General features: G+C 41.3%; 1 protein-coding gene across 3 annotated transcripts in view; it reads right to left on the bottom strand.

Moving 5' to 3' along the window:
* The window catches only part of LOC111874714 (zinc finger homeobox protein 4), a 310,881-nt gene that overhangs the window by 180,213 nt on the left and 114,557 nt on the right, over positions 1–16,111 (bottom strand). For all 3 annotated transcript variants that reach the window (XM_023870448.2, XM_023870447.2, XM_033755572.1), the window contains exon 4: positions 6,072–9,903. In XM_023870448.2, the coding sequence (XP_023726216.1) occupies positions 6,072–9,903 (3,832 nt within the window). The remainder of the gene's footprint in view (positions 1–6,071; positions 9,904–16,111) is intronic.

Raw genomic sequence — 16,111 nt, 5'->3', positions numbered from 1 at the left:
CACGAAGACTAACATGAAACACACAAATACAGTTAAATAAATAGGATTAAAGTGGCTGGTATAAATAGCAACAACTATGCTACGATCAGCTGTTGTGTCATGTTATTCGGCACAATTTTATTGCAGTTTTACCATAAGATTAATCGCGTTAGTGCAATGAGAATCGTGGTAAAACAACGTAAGATTTTTCCTTCTATGGCATGTTCTTAAAGAAACAGGAAACACTACACAATAATGAATATGGCCAATAAAGTTTAGGATTCGTTAAATCTTGTAAATCACGTCTGAAAATGATTTTATAAGAATATTCTTCTATATAATTACTGATTTTTCGTACGGAAAGTTACATTCAATCCGCTCTTTATTTTTCCTGAAATTGTTTAGTGGGATTTCTACACAACATCGAGGCGGGTTCAACTACAAGCCCATTCAATTCCATTGCCCCTGATTAGTCTGAATGCCCCACTTGCAGCTACTAGCACGTTGCAGGATACAATGTTATATTTGGGGTACAATGAAGCCTGAAATTAATGTAAATACAGGCAGACAAACGACATACAGTAAAACTTGGTTATAGCAACATCGGTTTCTGCGACACCTTGTCTATTGCGTCAAATATTCAATGGTATGAACTAATTCCTCATAAAGCAACTGTTTTTATACCTTGCTTAGAACGACATGCACAAATGCATCAACCTCGTATGTAACGTCATTTTCATTCCTGAATTTCTCTGATATGGTCATTGAACGTAATTTAGAAAGTGTGTATTGGGCAAGTAACAGGAAACAGATGAAGATAACTGATTACTGTACTCGTATCTAGGTACAGTAAGGCACAACAATTGATGTAATCTACTGTAATTTGGTGAGTAGGCCTACCTTTAATATACAGTATTAGTGCGGTGTGTATTGTCAGTGAAAAGCGCTGTAATATGTCTTTGATATTAAAAATGCAACATTTTAACTCGGTTTTTGGTAGATTTTTACGTGACTAACATAAGGCTACTGTGGAAGTGCCCATTTCGGTTACAACGACATTCGTTTATAACGACACTATTTTTAGGTCCCTTTGATGACGTTATAACCAAGTTCTACTGTATATACATGTAAATGTTGCCTTCCCACTTAAACTTACTGCAAAATTTGAGCCTTACTCTGCAAAAGTTGCTGCTGTCACAGCCTTGTACTAATGTTGCAATAGTTTCAAAATGCCGTTCGAATCCTTATCTCACACTTTCTTAATTACAAGAGAATTTTAACGTCTTAATCTGAGCGTTATTTCTCGAAATACTGTATGAAAATGTTACACATTGTTTGAAGTTTTGTTTACAAAGAGGTATCGAGACGTTTGTAAGGCAAGCTGTGTTCTTGGAGAAATAGCGATAAAGAGGGAGCGTCCCAGGGGGACAGGTCAATATTCTGAGAGGTCATAGTATCGGTCATTCTAAGTGAAAGAAAAGTGTGTATGTACATGTGTCCTATTCCGAATGGGTTCCGAGATACAGCTGTAAAGCTCCAAAACTGTTGATAAGAAAGAGATATTACTTACTGTTTCTAATACCGGTATTTATTGTTCAGGTGACAAAGTCGGCACAGTTTACCTAGTGCAATACATTTTCGAAAATTCCACCGTCAACATCAATGCACTTTGCAACTCGTGTGATGACATAGCGTGTTGCTCGTCTGTACAGTGAAATAACTCTATCTCGGTGCAACTCGTGTGATGACATGGCGTCTTGCTCGTCTGTACAGTATGACAGTGTACTGTACAGTGAAATAGCTCTATCTCGGAAACCGTTCGGAACAGGGAACATGTACATATACACCTGACAGGTACTCTGAACTCGCAGAATAGTGACCTCTCCTCTTGGGACACCCTGTATATGCATACATATACACATGTAAGTGAATACTTTTTTCGGTTACTTTGCTTGCTACTAAAAAACGAAAAGTGGCCTATACAACATTGAATGACAGAGCGACTACTGAATGATGAATTCAAAAGGATCTGGAAGGAAGAGGTCGTGGTCATGCAGAGGCACTGCCCAGGCACTGAACTGGAGACCGCGCGTCCTGCCTATGAGAGCACATCCACATTTTCATAGTTTATTTATTCTCTGCTACATTTTACATTAATATAAATCTGAAAGTCGGATTCAAAATTCCAGCCTCCATGGAATCTGTTTTATAATTCCTTCGATCAGCCAGTGATGGCCTTAATTACCATGAATAACTTAATCTAAGGATGGAAACAGATCCAGTTTCAGAAACTTTGTGTCTTTTAGTTTATAGAATACCGGACGATGGACAAAGCCCAATATTTCTTGTGTCAATGAAATGTTCATTTATATAAGAATACGTGGGAATTGTGTTGGAATTGGGGTTCTCGTAGCAGTGACTATGATGTGACGCCGTGTAGCCTGGTGATAATTCAGCATTTAGGAAGGAATAAACTGCTACATATTAAGAGGGCAGAGTTCCGCCTGCCGCGTGCTTTTCGCTGATTTCTAGCTTGGCTCAACAGTGTAGATACGGGCTCTGAGAAGTCGCTGGACTACTAACATATATTTACATGCCAGAAAACAGAACGTTTTGTGTCATAATCATGTTCTTGTTCGTTTATACGTTACGTTTTGGTTGCCAAAAGAGAGCGCGTCATTCCTTAATTACTACCCGGGATCATCCCTTGTCCTCCTTATTCCGTGTCGACATCCATTCCGTTGTGTTCACCCCTGTCTAATTTTCCAAAAAATAAAAACATTTAAAACCAGAATACCTTTGAATAAGGAATTCCAATGCGAAACGATTACAAAGTCTTTCAGAGAAACAATAGCCTCGAACACATGCGGGGGCACATGGCACAAGTGGGGAAGAGGGGGCGGAAAAATGGTATACATCAGATGCTTTCAAGACATTGCAGTCTAATCGCCGGTTTAAGCGTAGTAGAAACAGAAGGAAACACGAGATTGTTTAGCGCCCCCACCCCTTCTTTTTTCGACACTCAATTCTTTCTTCGAGAGCTTCCCTTTTCTCTCACGCCGTGGCTGCTATGGCGATGCCAGAGCAGTAATGAAGCCGTAACCAACACATTGAATCCTATGCAATGGAAACAAACCTCGCTACGTTCGATGGTACATTACATGAACAATGGGGCCCACTACTTCAGTCCGTTTCCAAACTTTTAACTTATATAGGCATCACGCGGTGAGATAAAAACTGATTTCAAAAACATTATAACAAAAACTGCCGCCTGTCTTTTTGTTACAAAAACTATGTACAAGCCATTCGATGGGTAAAGAATGCATCAAAGGGGCCGAGACGCTGACCAGAGTCCAGCACTTCAAAACAGACACGTTGAAAGGAAAAAAAAAATAAAAAGGTGACGGACAGAATAAGAACATATTTCCGGAACAAAAATTGTCATTAATCTGTGCTTAGCTGTTGCCAGAATTAATATAAGCCGTTACTATGATGTCTGGAGTGAATTAATAGATCAAGCCTTGTCCATATTATTATTTATACGGTCGTTTTTTTTTTTGCAGGTGGGAAACGCGACTTCTAAAGTTTGCGTTAGAAATTTGCACCTATACCTTCGTCACAACAAACGGAGTAGAATTATATTAGTACAAAGAAAGTTCTGCAGACTTTTCCAAACATCAACACGGCTCATCCCACACGTCTCTTCGTATTACAACTTTCTCCCCACTTAGAAAACAATAGAAGTGCGTCATAGTACTAAAATACAAGTTCCAATTTTTATTATAATTTTGTACTTTGAATTATCAACGGTCTGTTATGGTTCCCTGAATATAGAACTTGCTGAATACTCCACATAATTGTTTGATTGTGCGTTTCTTAAAGTTTTAACAAAATTAACGAGAAACATTAGCGTCAGTTTAATCAAAGTGAATGTTTAGTGCGATAAACACGTGTTTTTAAATGCTAGTATCAATGTAATATAAATATAGCGAGATTTCTAGACAGCGCATGCGCAGAGAGAACCTACGCGGTAAGATTCGGTGCTACTTGCCGGCGGAAATGTCCCGAAGGCGAGTTTCCAGAACTCAGTGTATTGCCATCTTATAGAGAGAATTTAAATCTTCGAATTTCAGTCAAGGTTTATGAACAGATCAATTCAAGTCTAAGGCTTTCTATAAGGAAGTCCTGCTGGCCCTATTTCAGCGAAATCAAGAAGCTGGGAGAGCTCTGTCGGTATAGCGACTGGCTACGAGCTGGACGGCCGCAGTTCAATTCTCGGCAGGGGCCAGAGATTTTTCTCTACTTTACAGTGCCCAGACCTGTTTTGAGCCCCATTTCGCTTCCTAATCAGTGGGTACCGGATAATGAAGCCGACCACTTACCTCTATCTAATGCCTAGGCCAAGAACGGGTGGAGCTACAACTGTCCCATACGTCTTCATGCATGGTGTTTAATTAACTAAGCACAGAGACACTTTTTCCTAATCATAATTATTATTTTATAATAAGGTAAAACTGTTGTTATAGTAATAATAATTAAAATATAGGATAATTTCATTCGGAATCAATAATTATATCACTTAAACGCTAACTGCGAAGTGTTCCTTCCTACGAAGCCTAGCCCGAACATGCGAGCTCTACATTTGGCTAAAACTGGACAGTAAAGCAATTACAGAGGTTTCTGACAGCGGTGCATTGGGTCGAGTATTATTGGGCTTCTTACAAATATCTAGTACAAGAACACAGTTTCAGAAAATGGACATCCTTCTGACATCACGTGACGACGTGCCGTCATTCATATTATACGTATGTATACATTTATATATAGTAAAAAAAAAGTAAAGTTATCCCTGTAACAGGCCGTGAAGGCCCATAGGGTTGTGAGACGTTAAGGGTCCCACATTATCTAGACAATCGGCTCAAAGATGGCGGTAAGGTTGTCAGCCTTACGCGCCTGCCGCGCTTTACTCCCCAGGAAAATTATTTAATTAATTCCTGGTACTCATTTCTGTTAGAGGCTGAGTAAACCCCAGGGCCTATATAAAATATACCCAACTGAGTAGGTGATTCCCCGTCTTATCACCTGAAAACTGAATCATTCCCAGTTTCGAGTTTCTCTCCTCTGGTCAGCAAACCAATAATACTGACGTTTCCTAGTTACAAAAAGACTCGGAATTAAAAGGGACGGATTCGGGGAAAAGAATTTCCGTAAAACACAGAAATATGAAATTAAAGTGCGTACTGTTTTAAAAATAAAATCGAAAGCCTTTATTTATTTCAAGAAATTATGTAAAATTGTTTCACTTTTATGTACGCGATACAAAGGATCGTCTTCGAAATTTATTATACACTAAACATGTATAAAAATTAATAACATTCAGAGCAGAAAAATAATTTTAAAAAATTGTTGGTATGAGATAATATTTCTGTATATCTGACACAGTGTCTCAAACGAGACGAAACTCGCTAGAATTCTGACAACTGTTCCTATCTGAATGCACAGTAACTGTGTCCCTAATATTATGCACGGATTGAAGTTTGCAATCGTCACACAACGGAAATATCAGCTGATTATTACTTTCTGTCAACTTAAATTTTCTGGTACTTATAGCATAAAACAATGAAAACAATTTTCACATATAGCATCATGCAGAAATCGACATACACGTATAACATTAGATCGTCTGAATTGTCAATATATCGCTAACAGTATTTTTGTAAACATGTCATGTGACAGCGAGCATAATAATTAAATGTAGTGCCATTTCCTTTTTCTAAGCAAACATTTGTTACATCAATGAAAAATAAAGTTACTTTGGAAAACTGTACGAAGTTTAAACATTAGATAATATCATTAATTTAAAACGAAGGACAAGGCTTTTGGACCTGGAGCGTGCATTTGACTGCTGACACAGCGAACGCGAACGTAACTGCAGCACGCTACTTGGAACGGACAGAACAAACGGGGAACGCGCGGCTCTTAATTACACAGAACACTAATTTGCGTCAACATAATGTGCACACTTATGAAAAAAAAAATTAAACGCAAGGTATGGAGTTTGAGAAAACATTCCGCCTAGCAGAGCTACTCACCAGTTGCGGCAGAGAACATGGCTGGGTGCAGGAACAAGCCCCCAGCCTGCATGGCACCGGGAAAGCCGGCGAGCCCCAGGCCGTACAGCTGATGCAAGAGCGCCATTTCGTCCGGCCCAGGCGCCGGAGACTTCGAGCCTCCATGCTGATCTTTCGTGGAGTTGGCAGCTGCGGCCGCCGCCGCCGCCGCTGCAGCTGCCATGGCCTGCGCTGACAGCGAGTTCGGAAGTGCCAGACCGGAAGCTGCTGCCATCTGCAGCATCTGTAGCTGAGCGAGTTGTTGCTGTTGGGCTGCAGCGGCTGCTACGCTGTTGTTTATGAACTGAGGCTGGGGGGGAACTGTTGCATTGTCAGGGCCTCCAGATGAACTGGGGACTGGTGGCACGGTGAATTCCCCGGCCCCAGACCCACTGCCGCCCCCATCACTCGTGTTTCCTGAAGTATCCCCTTTTCCACTCTCGATGTGGGCCTTCACATTGTCGATATGCTTCTTGGTGAAGATATGATCTTGAATTGAGTACTTATGGGAGTATCTGAACTGACAGAGTTTGCATTCCTCTGGCGGTCTTGACGATTCTGATGACGTGACCACGGAGGGAGACGTATCGGGGCCACCTAAAGCTTTCTGAAGCGCGATTTTGTTCTTCTTCTCTTTGGCTCGGGCATTTTGAAACCATACTTGGACCACCCTTTTCGGCAGACCGATCTCACGGCCTAACATCTCACACTCTGCCATAGTTGGGGTCTTGTAGTCACTGAATAAGGATTTCATTGCTTTTACTTGCAGGCTACTCATCTGCGTGCGGAACCTCTTACCGCCGCCAGAAGGTATATGTCGTTGATGACTACTCTGGGTGCTGGAAGCTGGCGAGGTTGGGTTGCTTTCGTCACCGTCCATGTTCTCCGTCGTTTCGGACATACTGTCGTCTTCATAGCACAGGCTGCGCTCACTCAGGTCTGTGAGGGGCCCGGGTTCGGCCATCATAGATCGTGAGTCATGTTCCAAGGAAACTTTAACGGGGCGGCTCAAATCCACAGGTTTACTGAGATCAAGCGGACCATCACCGACTCCGCCACCGCCACTTCCACCTCCACTTCCACCCCCTTCACTCCCTGGGGTTGTTGGTTCCTGTTTAATCTTCATGCTGAGATCTGTTGGGACATGCAGACTCTCCTTAGCAATGCCACCATTCTGTGCGGCGTGGTGTGCCTGCAGTTCGCTTATATAACGTTTCATGGACTCTTCATAATATTTCTTCAGAGAGTTTTCCATGTCAGTGTGAAAAGGTGGGAAAAGTGGCGGCATCATATTAGGGGTTGGAGTCGTTGAACCAAAGTTCGTGGGGACTTTGCCACCACTGTCACCCATGTGAGATGAAGGGGCAGACTCCATGCTCAGTTCCTCATCTGGCAAGTTGTCAATGTTGATCTCACCGCGCGTGCACTGATCAGCATGCTTAGTTACCAGGTGCGACTCAAGGGCAGACTTAACTTTGAACAACGCTGGGCAAAACGGGCATCGCTTGTTAATTACTTGCGCATGAGCCCTGAATTGTCCTTTGCGTTCACGTGCTCGCGTATTCTGGAACCACACCTGTACAACACGCTTTTTCAGGCCGACCTCTCGCGCAATATTCTCCAACATTTTGCGCGATGGATTACTCTCCAGTTGGTACTTCTGGTACAAGTAGTCCAGTTGCTCTGGCAAAATGGTCGTCCTCAGTCTCTTGTCTTTCGGTTGGTCACAGTCTCGCTCTAGTGTGTCATCAAACTCGTCAAACTTGCGTCTGTTAGAGAGCGCAGACGCCAGTGGATGTGAATGCGGCGAAGCTGTGGTGGAGTTAACCGACAAATCTGCTGCAACCACTCCAGCCATCTGTTGCTGCTGCTGCTGTTGTTGTTGCTGCTGCTGCTGCTGCTGTTGTTGTATCTGCGCATGCTGTTGAAGAATTCCAAATGGACTGTCTGGTGGATATGTAGGGAACAAATTTGGGTTCATAATATGTACAAGTTGATGCTCTCTCCAGAGGTCAAATCGTGGGAATACTAGATTGCATTTATCACACTGGAAAGTTCCTTCTTTCACGACGTTGTCAGTGTTGCCTGGTGCACTGGAGACTGGTGAAGGTGGAAACAATGATGATGGTGGTGTGGGTGTTACGGCAGCTGAAGGAGTGGCAGGGTTGCTCGACGTTGAGGACGTCACTGACACTATAGACGGTTGTTGCTGATGACACTGTTGTTGTTGCTGCTGCTGTTGGGGTTGGGGTGGTTGCTGCGGTTGTTGCTGACTAGGTTCTGCTATGGTACTGGAGTTCGAATCCTCGGAAGATAGAACAGCTGCAATTTGTGCTGCAGCAGCTTGGGCCTGGGCAGATCTTTTAGCGTCTTCTTCCTTAAAGCAATGAGTTTTCTGATGTCTTATAAGTTCATAGTAGCGCTGGAACACAAGTAGGCATTTTTTACATTGGTAGTTCAATCCAGGCGTTCTTTGAAACCTATTCGCGCCCCCTTCCTCCACGCCAGGAGGCGCTTCTACTGGGGGCTGGTTCTCGTACACTTTACGTGCTTTCTGGCGAGCATTTTGAAACCATACAACTATGACTCGTGGGCTGAGACTGAGGAGTTTTGATAAATACTCCAAATCGTCGTCCTTTGGATACGCGTTGTTTTCGAAAAATTCCTGCAACACTTTGATTTGATAATCAGTGAACCTCGTGCGATTTGCTCTCTTACCAGAGGAGCCTCCTGAAGAATTACTTCCGTTGCTATTACCACCTCCACCGCCGCATCCTCCCGGCGGCAGGGAAGAGTGTCCAAAGCCATCTGAGGAGTTGGTACTGTACGATCGTCCGGGGCTAACACTTCTTGATACAACAGCGGCCGATGAGGAGAGAGATGTCAATATTCCTGGCGACGTGGGAATTTGATTGGGGGGCGGGAAGTTCGGTGGCGTCAATTTGGGAGGCAACATATTGCTGTTATTGCCGTTACTGGAATGGGATGATGACGTCACTGTGATGTTCGTCGCGTTCATGGTTGGATGTGTTGTTGTGACAGTGTCTGAGCCTAGCTGTGACGCAATAATGGATGTCAAGGTAATGCAACTTGGAGAGGAAGTTCGGATAAGGTTTGAGGGATGTACGGAACTGGAACCGTCGTTGTTGCTGCTGTTCCCGTTGTTACCAGCCATCGTGGTAACAGGACTCGGAGGTGGGTACCGACTGTGAAGAGGCTTCTCATCTGCGAGGTCTAACACCCTCTCTCCACCACCTTCTTTCCTGTTGCTACTGCCATGATCAGAGTCGAGGAACAAGTTGTTGAATTTGTGATCCTGGATGTCTGAATGCTGAGCGGTGATCTCTCTAGGTTCTGTCTTTATCATTTCTGCGGGTTGGGGAAATGCATGCGGGGGTGGAAACGGTTGGGGCTGTGACTGCTTCCTTTTGCTTGATGATGATCCTGTTGATGCTGAAGGCGGCCTCAAGGGTGTCGCTTCTTTGCTCAAAGTCTGCTGCTCTTCGTTCCCGTTGCCACTGCTATTCAGTGGCATCACTTTGGCTTCTCCCGTCTTCTCGTACTCCTCCAAGTTCAGAGTTGTGGATGGGGGGTTATTGAAGTTGTAGGGCGAATCTTTGTTCCGTTGACGCTCCTTAAATAAAGTGTTCCTGAACCAGTGTTTGATGACTTTGGGTGGCAATCCACTCTGACTAGCCATCTCGTGGATCTGGTCCTCAGAGGGAGAATTGTTTATGTCAAAGTGAGCACGCAGAATCTTCAGCTGATCGTCTGTAATTCTTGTTCTTGCCCTCTTCTGCTGCGCGGCCGTCACCTGCAAACCGAAAGTTAATATATGGATCTCCAGAAACAGTAAGTGCTACCCCCAAGCGAGAAGAAGAAACAACATGTCATAAATACTGTACGAGTGAAACCGTGTCTCAATGAGTTTTCGAACAACGTCCATTTTGATGATCTGAAGAAGCTTGAGAGAACATGCTTCCAACACACGTGGACGCCTGTAAAATTTCATCACTAAATAAATAAATAATCTTGTAACTGAGAGGTATTCTTGACGAAGTCCCGCAAAATGCATATAAAAACCAGCGCAAAACGGATTGTCTATTAAAAAGAAAAAGAGTGTTTGCCTTCCCATGAAACTTCTACAGAACCTAACTTCATTTTTAAACAATTCCATTATGCTTGCACGTTCCTGGAGTCATTTATAACGACCCTGACTACCTTAAATGTTTGGAAAAGAATACTAAATATTTTTTTTTATATCCACAGCATGCTTTACTGGTATTGAATGTTATTAACGCGAACAGCCTTGACGGTATACAGCCCACCGGTTTGTGAGGAGGGGGGGGTGCGTTTAACTACCTCTTTCCATAAAGAAAACTAACAAGTAATGAAATGCATAATTTTGTTCCTCAGACAGCAGTACAGTTGCCCCTGTGTGTTTCAGAAACAGTTTCTGAGACTTAGTATGAAATCTCAGTCATGAACGGTTCTTACATCTCGAACCCTTGCACAGCCAATGGGCGAACGACAGTGACACAACGCATCCTTGAACGCCTGCTGAAAATGAAACGGCTTCACTGTGTTGCGCATTTTCCAATTTTCACTTTACTTTCATGTTTTCTAGTATTTCACACGGTACCAGTACCGCACATACATAACACTAAAGTACACGAGACGGGGGCTCGAACCAGCGTTTGTTTCATGTACTCCACGTACTCTCTTCACTCGCATGGAATCCTCAAGGGTTTCCTTCGTCAATACAGTGTGATGTCGACTTTTATGGGTTTTATGACGCTGTATGTCTCGCAGAATATATGGTGTCGAATGTCGTGATCACAGTGGATTAGGGAGAAATCTGGAAGGAGGCGGTCGTGACCTGAGGTACTATTTCGGAATTTTCCCGGGGGAACTGAAAAAATCCACGGAATAAAAACTGCTGACCTAGAATAACACGTACACAAGACTAGAGCGTCATTCCCTCACCAAAATGTCGGGTTATTCTGACGTACACTGCTGCAAGCTGATAAGCGCAGATGATATTAACAAAATTTTGAACCCAAGAAAAGAAAATGCCACGGAAACCGTGAGCAGTGAATGAGGTCATGAAGTGTTACTCATCTATGGCCGTGCCACTGCTTGTGTGAGAACGGGCGCTGGCTTCATCGAAGAGATGCAAAGTAGAAACAGCTCAGCAGCCGGGCAGCTTGTACTTGTTCAGACCTTCAATAAATTCCCACTGTCTTACAGAACTTATCCACAAAATACAGCAACCGGTTCCTGTTGTGAGAGAGACGAATTCAGTGTACACATTACTGTTCTAATTTTTAAAATCCATTTTAGTATTATCCTCCTTATTTAGGACTACTTTTCAATCATCTCAATTCTTCACGCTTTTTCTACCTAAATTCCATATATATATTTCTCTACCATGCATGCTCTATGCCCTGCAAATCTCAGCCACCTTGATTTATCATTGTAATCATCATCATCATCATCATCATCATCACTGGCACGACAGCCCTTTGCGAGCCCTGGCCTTCCTCAGGATTGCTCGCCATTCTTCTCCATTCGATGCTGCATTCCTCCAGTTCTTTACACCCAAAATTCTTATGTCCTGCCACACACGTTCTTCCCATCTTAATCTTGGTCTTCCCACTCTCCTATTTCCTTCTGGTTTAGTATTAAGTATTTTCTTAATCATTCTGTTCTCGCTGGCATGTATTATGTGTCCAGCCCATTCAAGCCTTTTCACCTTTATAAATCCAATAATGTCTGGTTCATTAAATAGTTTGTATAGCTCATGGTTATACCTCTTCCTCCATATTCCATTTTCTTCCACTGGTCCAAAGATATATCTCAGGATCCTCCTTTCAGATATACTTAACAGTCTTTCATCCGATCTTGACAGTGGCCAGGTCTCAGAGGCATAAGATAGCACTGATCTTACAAGTACTTTATACATCATAGTTTTGGTTTTCCTGGGTATTAGTTGGGATTTCAGGTGTTTCCTAAGGCCATGGAGACATTTATTTGCCGCAAGTACACTTTTTTTTATCACTGTAATAACATCTGAAAATATCTCATGACTTCTGTTACTTTCTGTCTTTTGGACCCAAATGCTCCCCTTGGTGGCCTCTTTTCAGACACGAGTACGCGTACGGAACCACAGAAGACAAACATGGACAGTTCATTATATTTTAAATATAAAGAAAAAAAGTGTAATACTACAAAGAAGAATGGAGAGATCACGTTAGTATGTTTCCGTACGAAAGCTTATCACGCAAGACGACATTGTGTAAACCCGGCGGAAGAACCAACGTGGGTAAACTCAAAATTGGATTCGTATTACTTGAAGGGAACGGCCCCAAAACCCGAACTTGTGAGCTGTTACAAAAACTATCGGATTTTGTGAAAAGGCAACTCAACATCCAGGATCACACAAGGCAGAGATTTTTTGAAAATCTGGGTGACTATCACTTTCTGAATAATATTTCTGCTACAGAGAATTATATCATTGTCTGACAATACAAATAAACACTGATACTTTTAAAATCTTAACCAGATGTCATGTTACGAGATTCGTTCCCCAAGGAGGTCGTGAAATTTGGAAACATGAAAATAAGAGAGCCCATATTGTTGGAACGTGTTTACTGAGCGACTGCCAAGCGATGGACTCCATAGAAACCAGTTACGTGATAGCTACCACTGTTGCGTGACGTCGTGTTTACAGAGGCGTTGCTTAGCAACGCTGCCGAGAGTTGTTTGCGGCTGCGTAGCGACCAGTGTGGTTCGGTATTGTATTAAAACACTCTCCACTGTTCTGGCATATTTGCTTTATCCACGTTTTATTTACAATTCGTGGAATCTTACATAATTCTGTATTAATGTAACCCATTCCTTCGTTAGATTCAGAAAAACGCATGCATATTTTTAAGGTAATTATTTCAACCTGTATTTACCAATACCCTCTATTTCTCATCTCAATGTTTAGAAAGTTATCAGTTTCTTTGAAGATATGTTTGCTCTTCTCAGCATAACTGTTGGAGATCTTCTGGGTTGTGAGGCCGTGTAGCTAGGTAGGAGCCCAGCTTCCTTTGAAACGTCGGTGAATATTTATCGGAGTACATGGCGTCACATCCCGGAAGTATGTACGCTTCACAGTTACCGCTGTGATAACCTCAATTTGAACACGTTCTCACCACATTCGTTTGATTACGTTTGAAGTGCTGATCAGGATTCCTCAATTCAAACGTTACTGCAACGTGATAATGGAATTAGTACGAGGAACGAAACGTTTCATTACAGTCTCCAGGATATCTTAAAACACACAGAGAGCCGATATGAGAGCAATGTATTTCTTGTGAGAGTAAAGACATTAGTGACAACACTTACGTGTGTCAAGTTATCAACCGCACATTTTCAATAATATTAACGTTATAAAGACAGATCACCAAATTCTATTCAGGACAGCCTTTATAACTGTGACATGTATTTCAGTATGTATGTCTCCCTCTGTCTCACCACGAATCTCACTACATATATCACCCTTTCGCTTATGACACAGAAGCTAACAGGCTAACATAAAAACTTCGTCCTACGAATTACAAAACAGTGGAAGAAATGTATTAATCAGAACCCCAGTTATGCATATGTAATGAGGGGGCAAATAAGCGATAGAACCAAATTTGGCACTAAGAAAACGTTAGGAAGGAGATAGAAACTGCTATATAAATTGGTTTTTTATTATGAAAACTCAAAGAAATAGAAATAAGAAGAGCATAAATCAGTTCTTACATTATAAAAGCTCTACTAACTAGAAAAAAAAAACAACAGAAAAGCATGTATCAGCTATTTAATTAAGAAATCTCAACCAAGTGAAAAGAAAAAACAAATCAGCTTCTTCATAGTGGAACAACGAAATAAAAGCACAAATCGGGGATTTCGTTACGAAAACATAAAGAAATGGAGAACAGAAGCATAATACAGCATTTCCGTTAAAAAAATTCAATGAATTATAAAAAATAACTGCATAAAAAACTTCTTATCATAAAAGCTTAAAGCGGAAGAAAACAAAAGTATAAATCAATTCCTTTCATTATGAAAACCAACGAAGTGGAAAGAAACAGCATCAACAATCAACTTCTTCACTACGAAAACTTAGAGATAAAAAAGGGGACGTGTAGGTGGAGGCTTTTTTATAAATATGAAGACTAACAAGGTAGAATGGAAGGACCCGGTTTTTTCATTATGAAACTCCTGTGACTTAGGAAGGAACAAAAACAAAAATCAGCCAAGCACATAGAATGGGAAATACATAAATATATATTATATAAAATATGTGTTGAATTTTAATGCTATATAATGAAAATCAAACAATTTTCATGAAAGAAAAGTTTATATATTACCTTTCCAGTACGAAGAAAATCAACGAAGTGGGAAGAAACAAAGCTGAAAATCGTCAACTTCGTTACGAGTACACAACGAAACAAAAAGGCGCAACTGAAGGCAGTAGAAGGACGTTAACAGGATACCAGCCGCCTCGCGATGGAAAGCAGAGCAGTAGGAAACAGAAATGCAGACCGGCATTATAATTCTGAAAACTGAGGGCAGTAAATGGATGCAAGACTGTAATCACATTCCTCGTGGTGAAAAATCAACGAAGTCGAGGGAAACAAAAATACAACCAGGCTCTTTTATTGAGAAAACTCAATGAATTTCCACTGTGAAAACTCGAAGCAGAAGGATTTATCAGCTTTTCAGTACGACAAATAAATAAAAACGTAGACAGAAGAAAAGTATATATATACATCGGTTTTTCCATGCCCGGAACTCGACGAATGACAAATACGTTAAGAAGAAAAAGCTTAACAATTCGACTTTCTTTTTCACGACAGAAGCTCGACGCCGTAGAAATAGACGAGGGCTGAAAATCTGCGTCCTTCATTAAGAATGCTCGACGTACAAAGAAACTAGTATATACAACGTTAGGAAAAACTCAAATAAGTAGAAGCTACGGACAGAAAGACGGATTTCATATTACGGAAAGGATGTAAACTCGATTCCTCGTTATGGAAATCAACGAATTAAAAGAAACGGTGGTACAAGAGTTATTTTTTCATTATGAAAGGCCAACGAACTTTATAAACATAATCATGAATCGACATCCTCATGAAGAGAACTGAACAAGGTAGGCATCAGCTTTTCTTTGTAAGAAAATTAGCAGAGGAATTATGACGAATATATATTTTAGTCATTTTAGTATAAAGACAACAGGGCATGCAATGCAGTAGTTCGACGTACATCGAAAAGCACCTAAAGATGCACTTTTGTGCTGAAACGTGTAGTGCAACAGAGAAGAGTAAGGTGAATAAATGTATGCACTGTAAGACGGTCAGAATAAATCATGGACATAAATCAGTGCAACAGGACGCTAAAATATAACATTAGCAGAGGAGAATGAATAGAAACTATAAATGACAATTTTCACAGTAAGTAAACAGCGAAATGGAATTTTTTATTCTGAAAATGATAAGAAATGTAAATAAACCAACGTAATATCTGCATTTTAATTGCGGAAAATCAAATGAGTAGAAAGAAAAGACAGTTTCAAATTAATTTTTCATTAAAAACCGACGACGTATAAATAAATAAATAAGATTACAAATACGCTTCTTCATTTCGAAAACTGAACTGAAAACAAGAAGCAAAACAATTATCAGTTTTCTTTCATTCTGGAAACATAAAGGAGTAGAAAGACTGGAATAAAATTATCTTTATTGTTTACATCCTGTTGTGTATTATTATGCAACCGTCAACAGAACACGTTCGTAATAAATAACCAATGTTATTTTATCATCATTCGTTTCACTATTATTATTATTATTATTATTATTATTATTATTATTACAAAATAAAAAAGGTAAAGTTCTCCCTGGCCGGTTACGGTAGCCGAGCGGTCTAAGGCATGTACTGTCTTCGCTCGCTTGGAAACCGGGATCGTGGGTTCGAATCCAACTCAG

This window comes from Cryptotermes secundus, unplaced genomic scaffold, assembly GCF_002891405.2.
Source record: "Cryptotermes secundus unplaced genomic scaffold, Csec_1.0 scaffold313, whole genome shotgun sequence".
Taxonomy (NCBI): domain Eukaryota; kingdom Metazoa; phylum Arthropoda; class Insecta; order Blattodea; family Kalotermitidae; genus Cryptotermes; species Cryptotermes secundus.
This window is presented reverse-complemented; position numbering and strand designations above follow the sequence as displayed.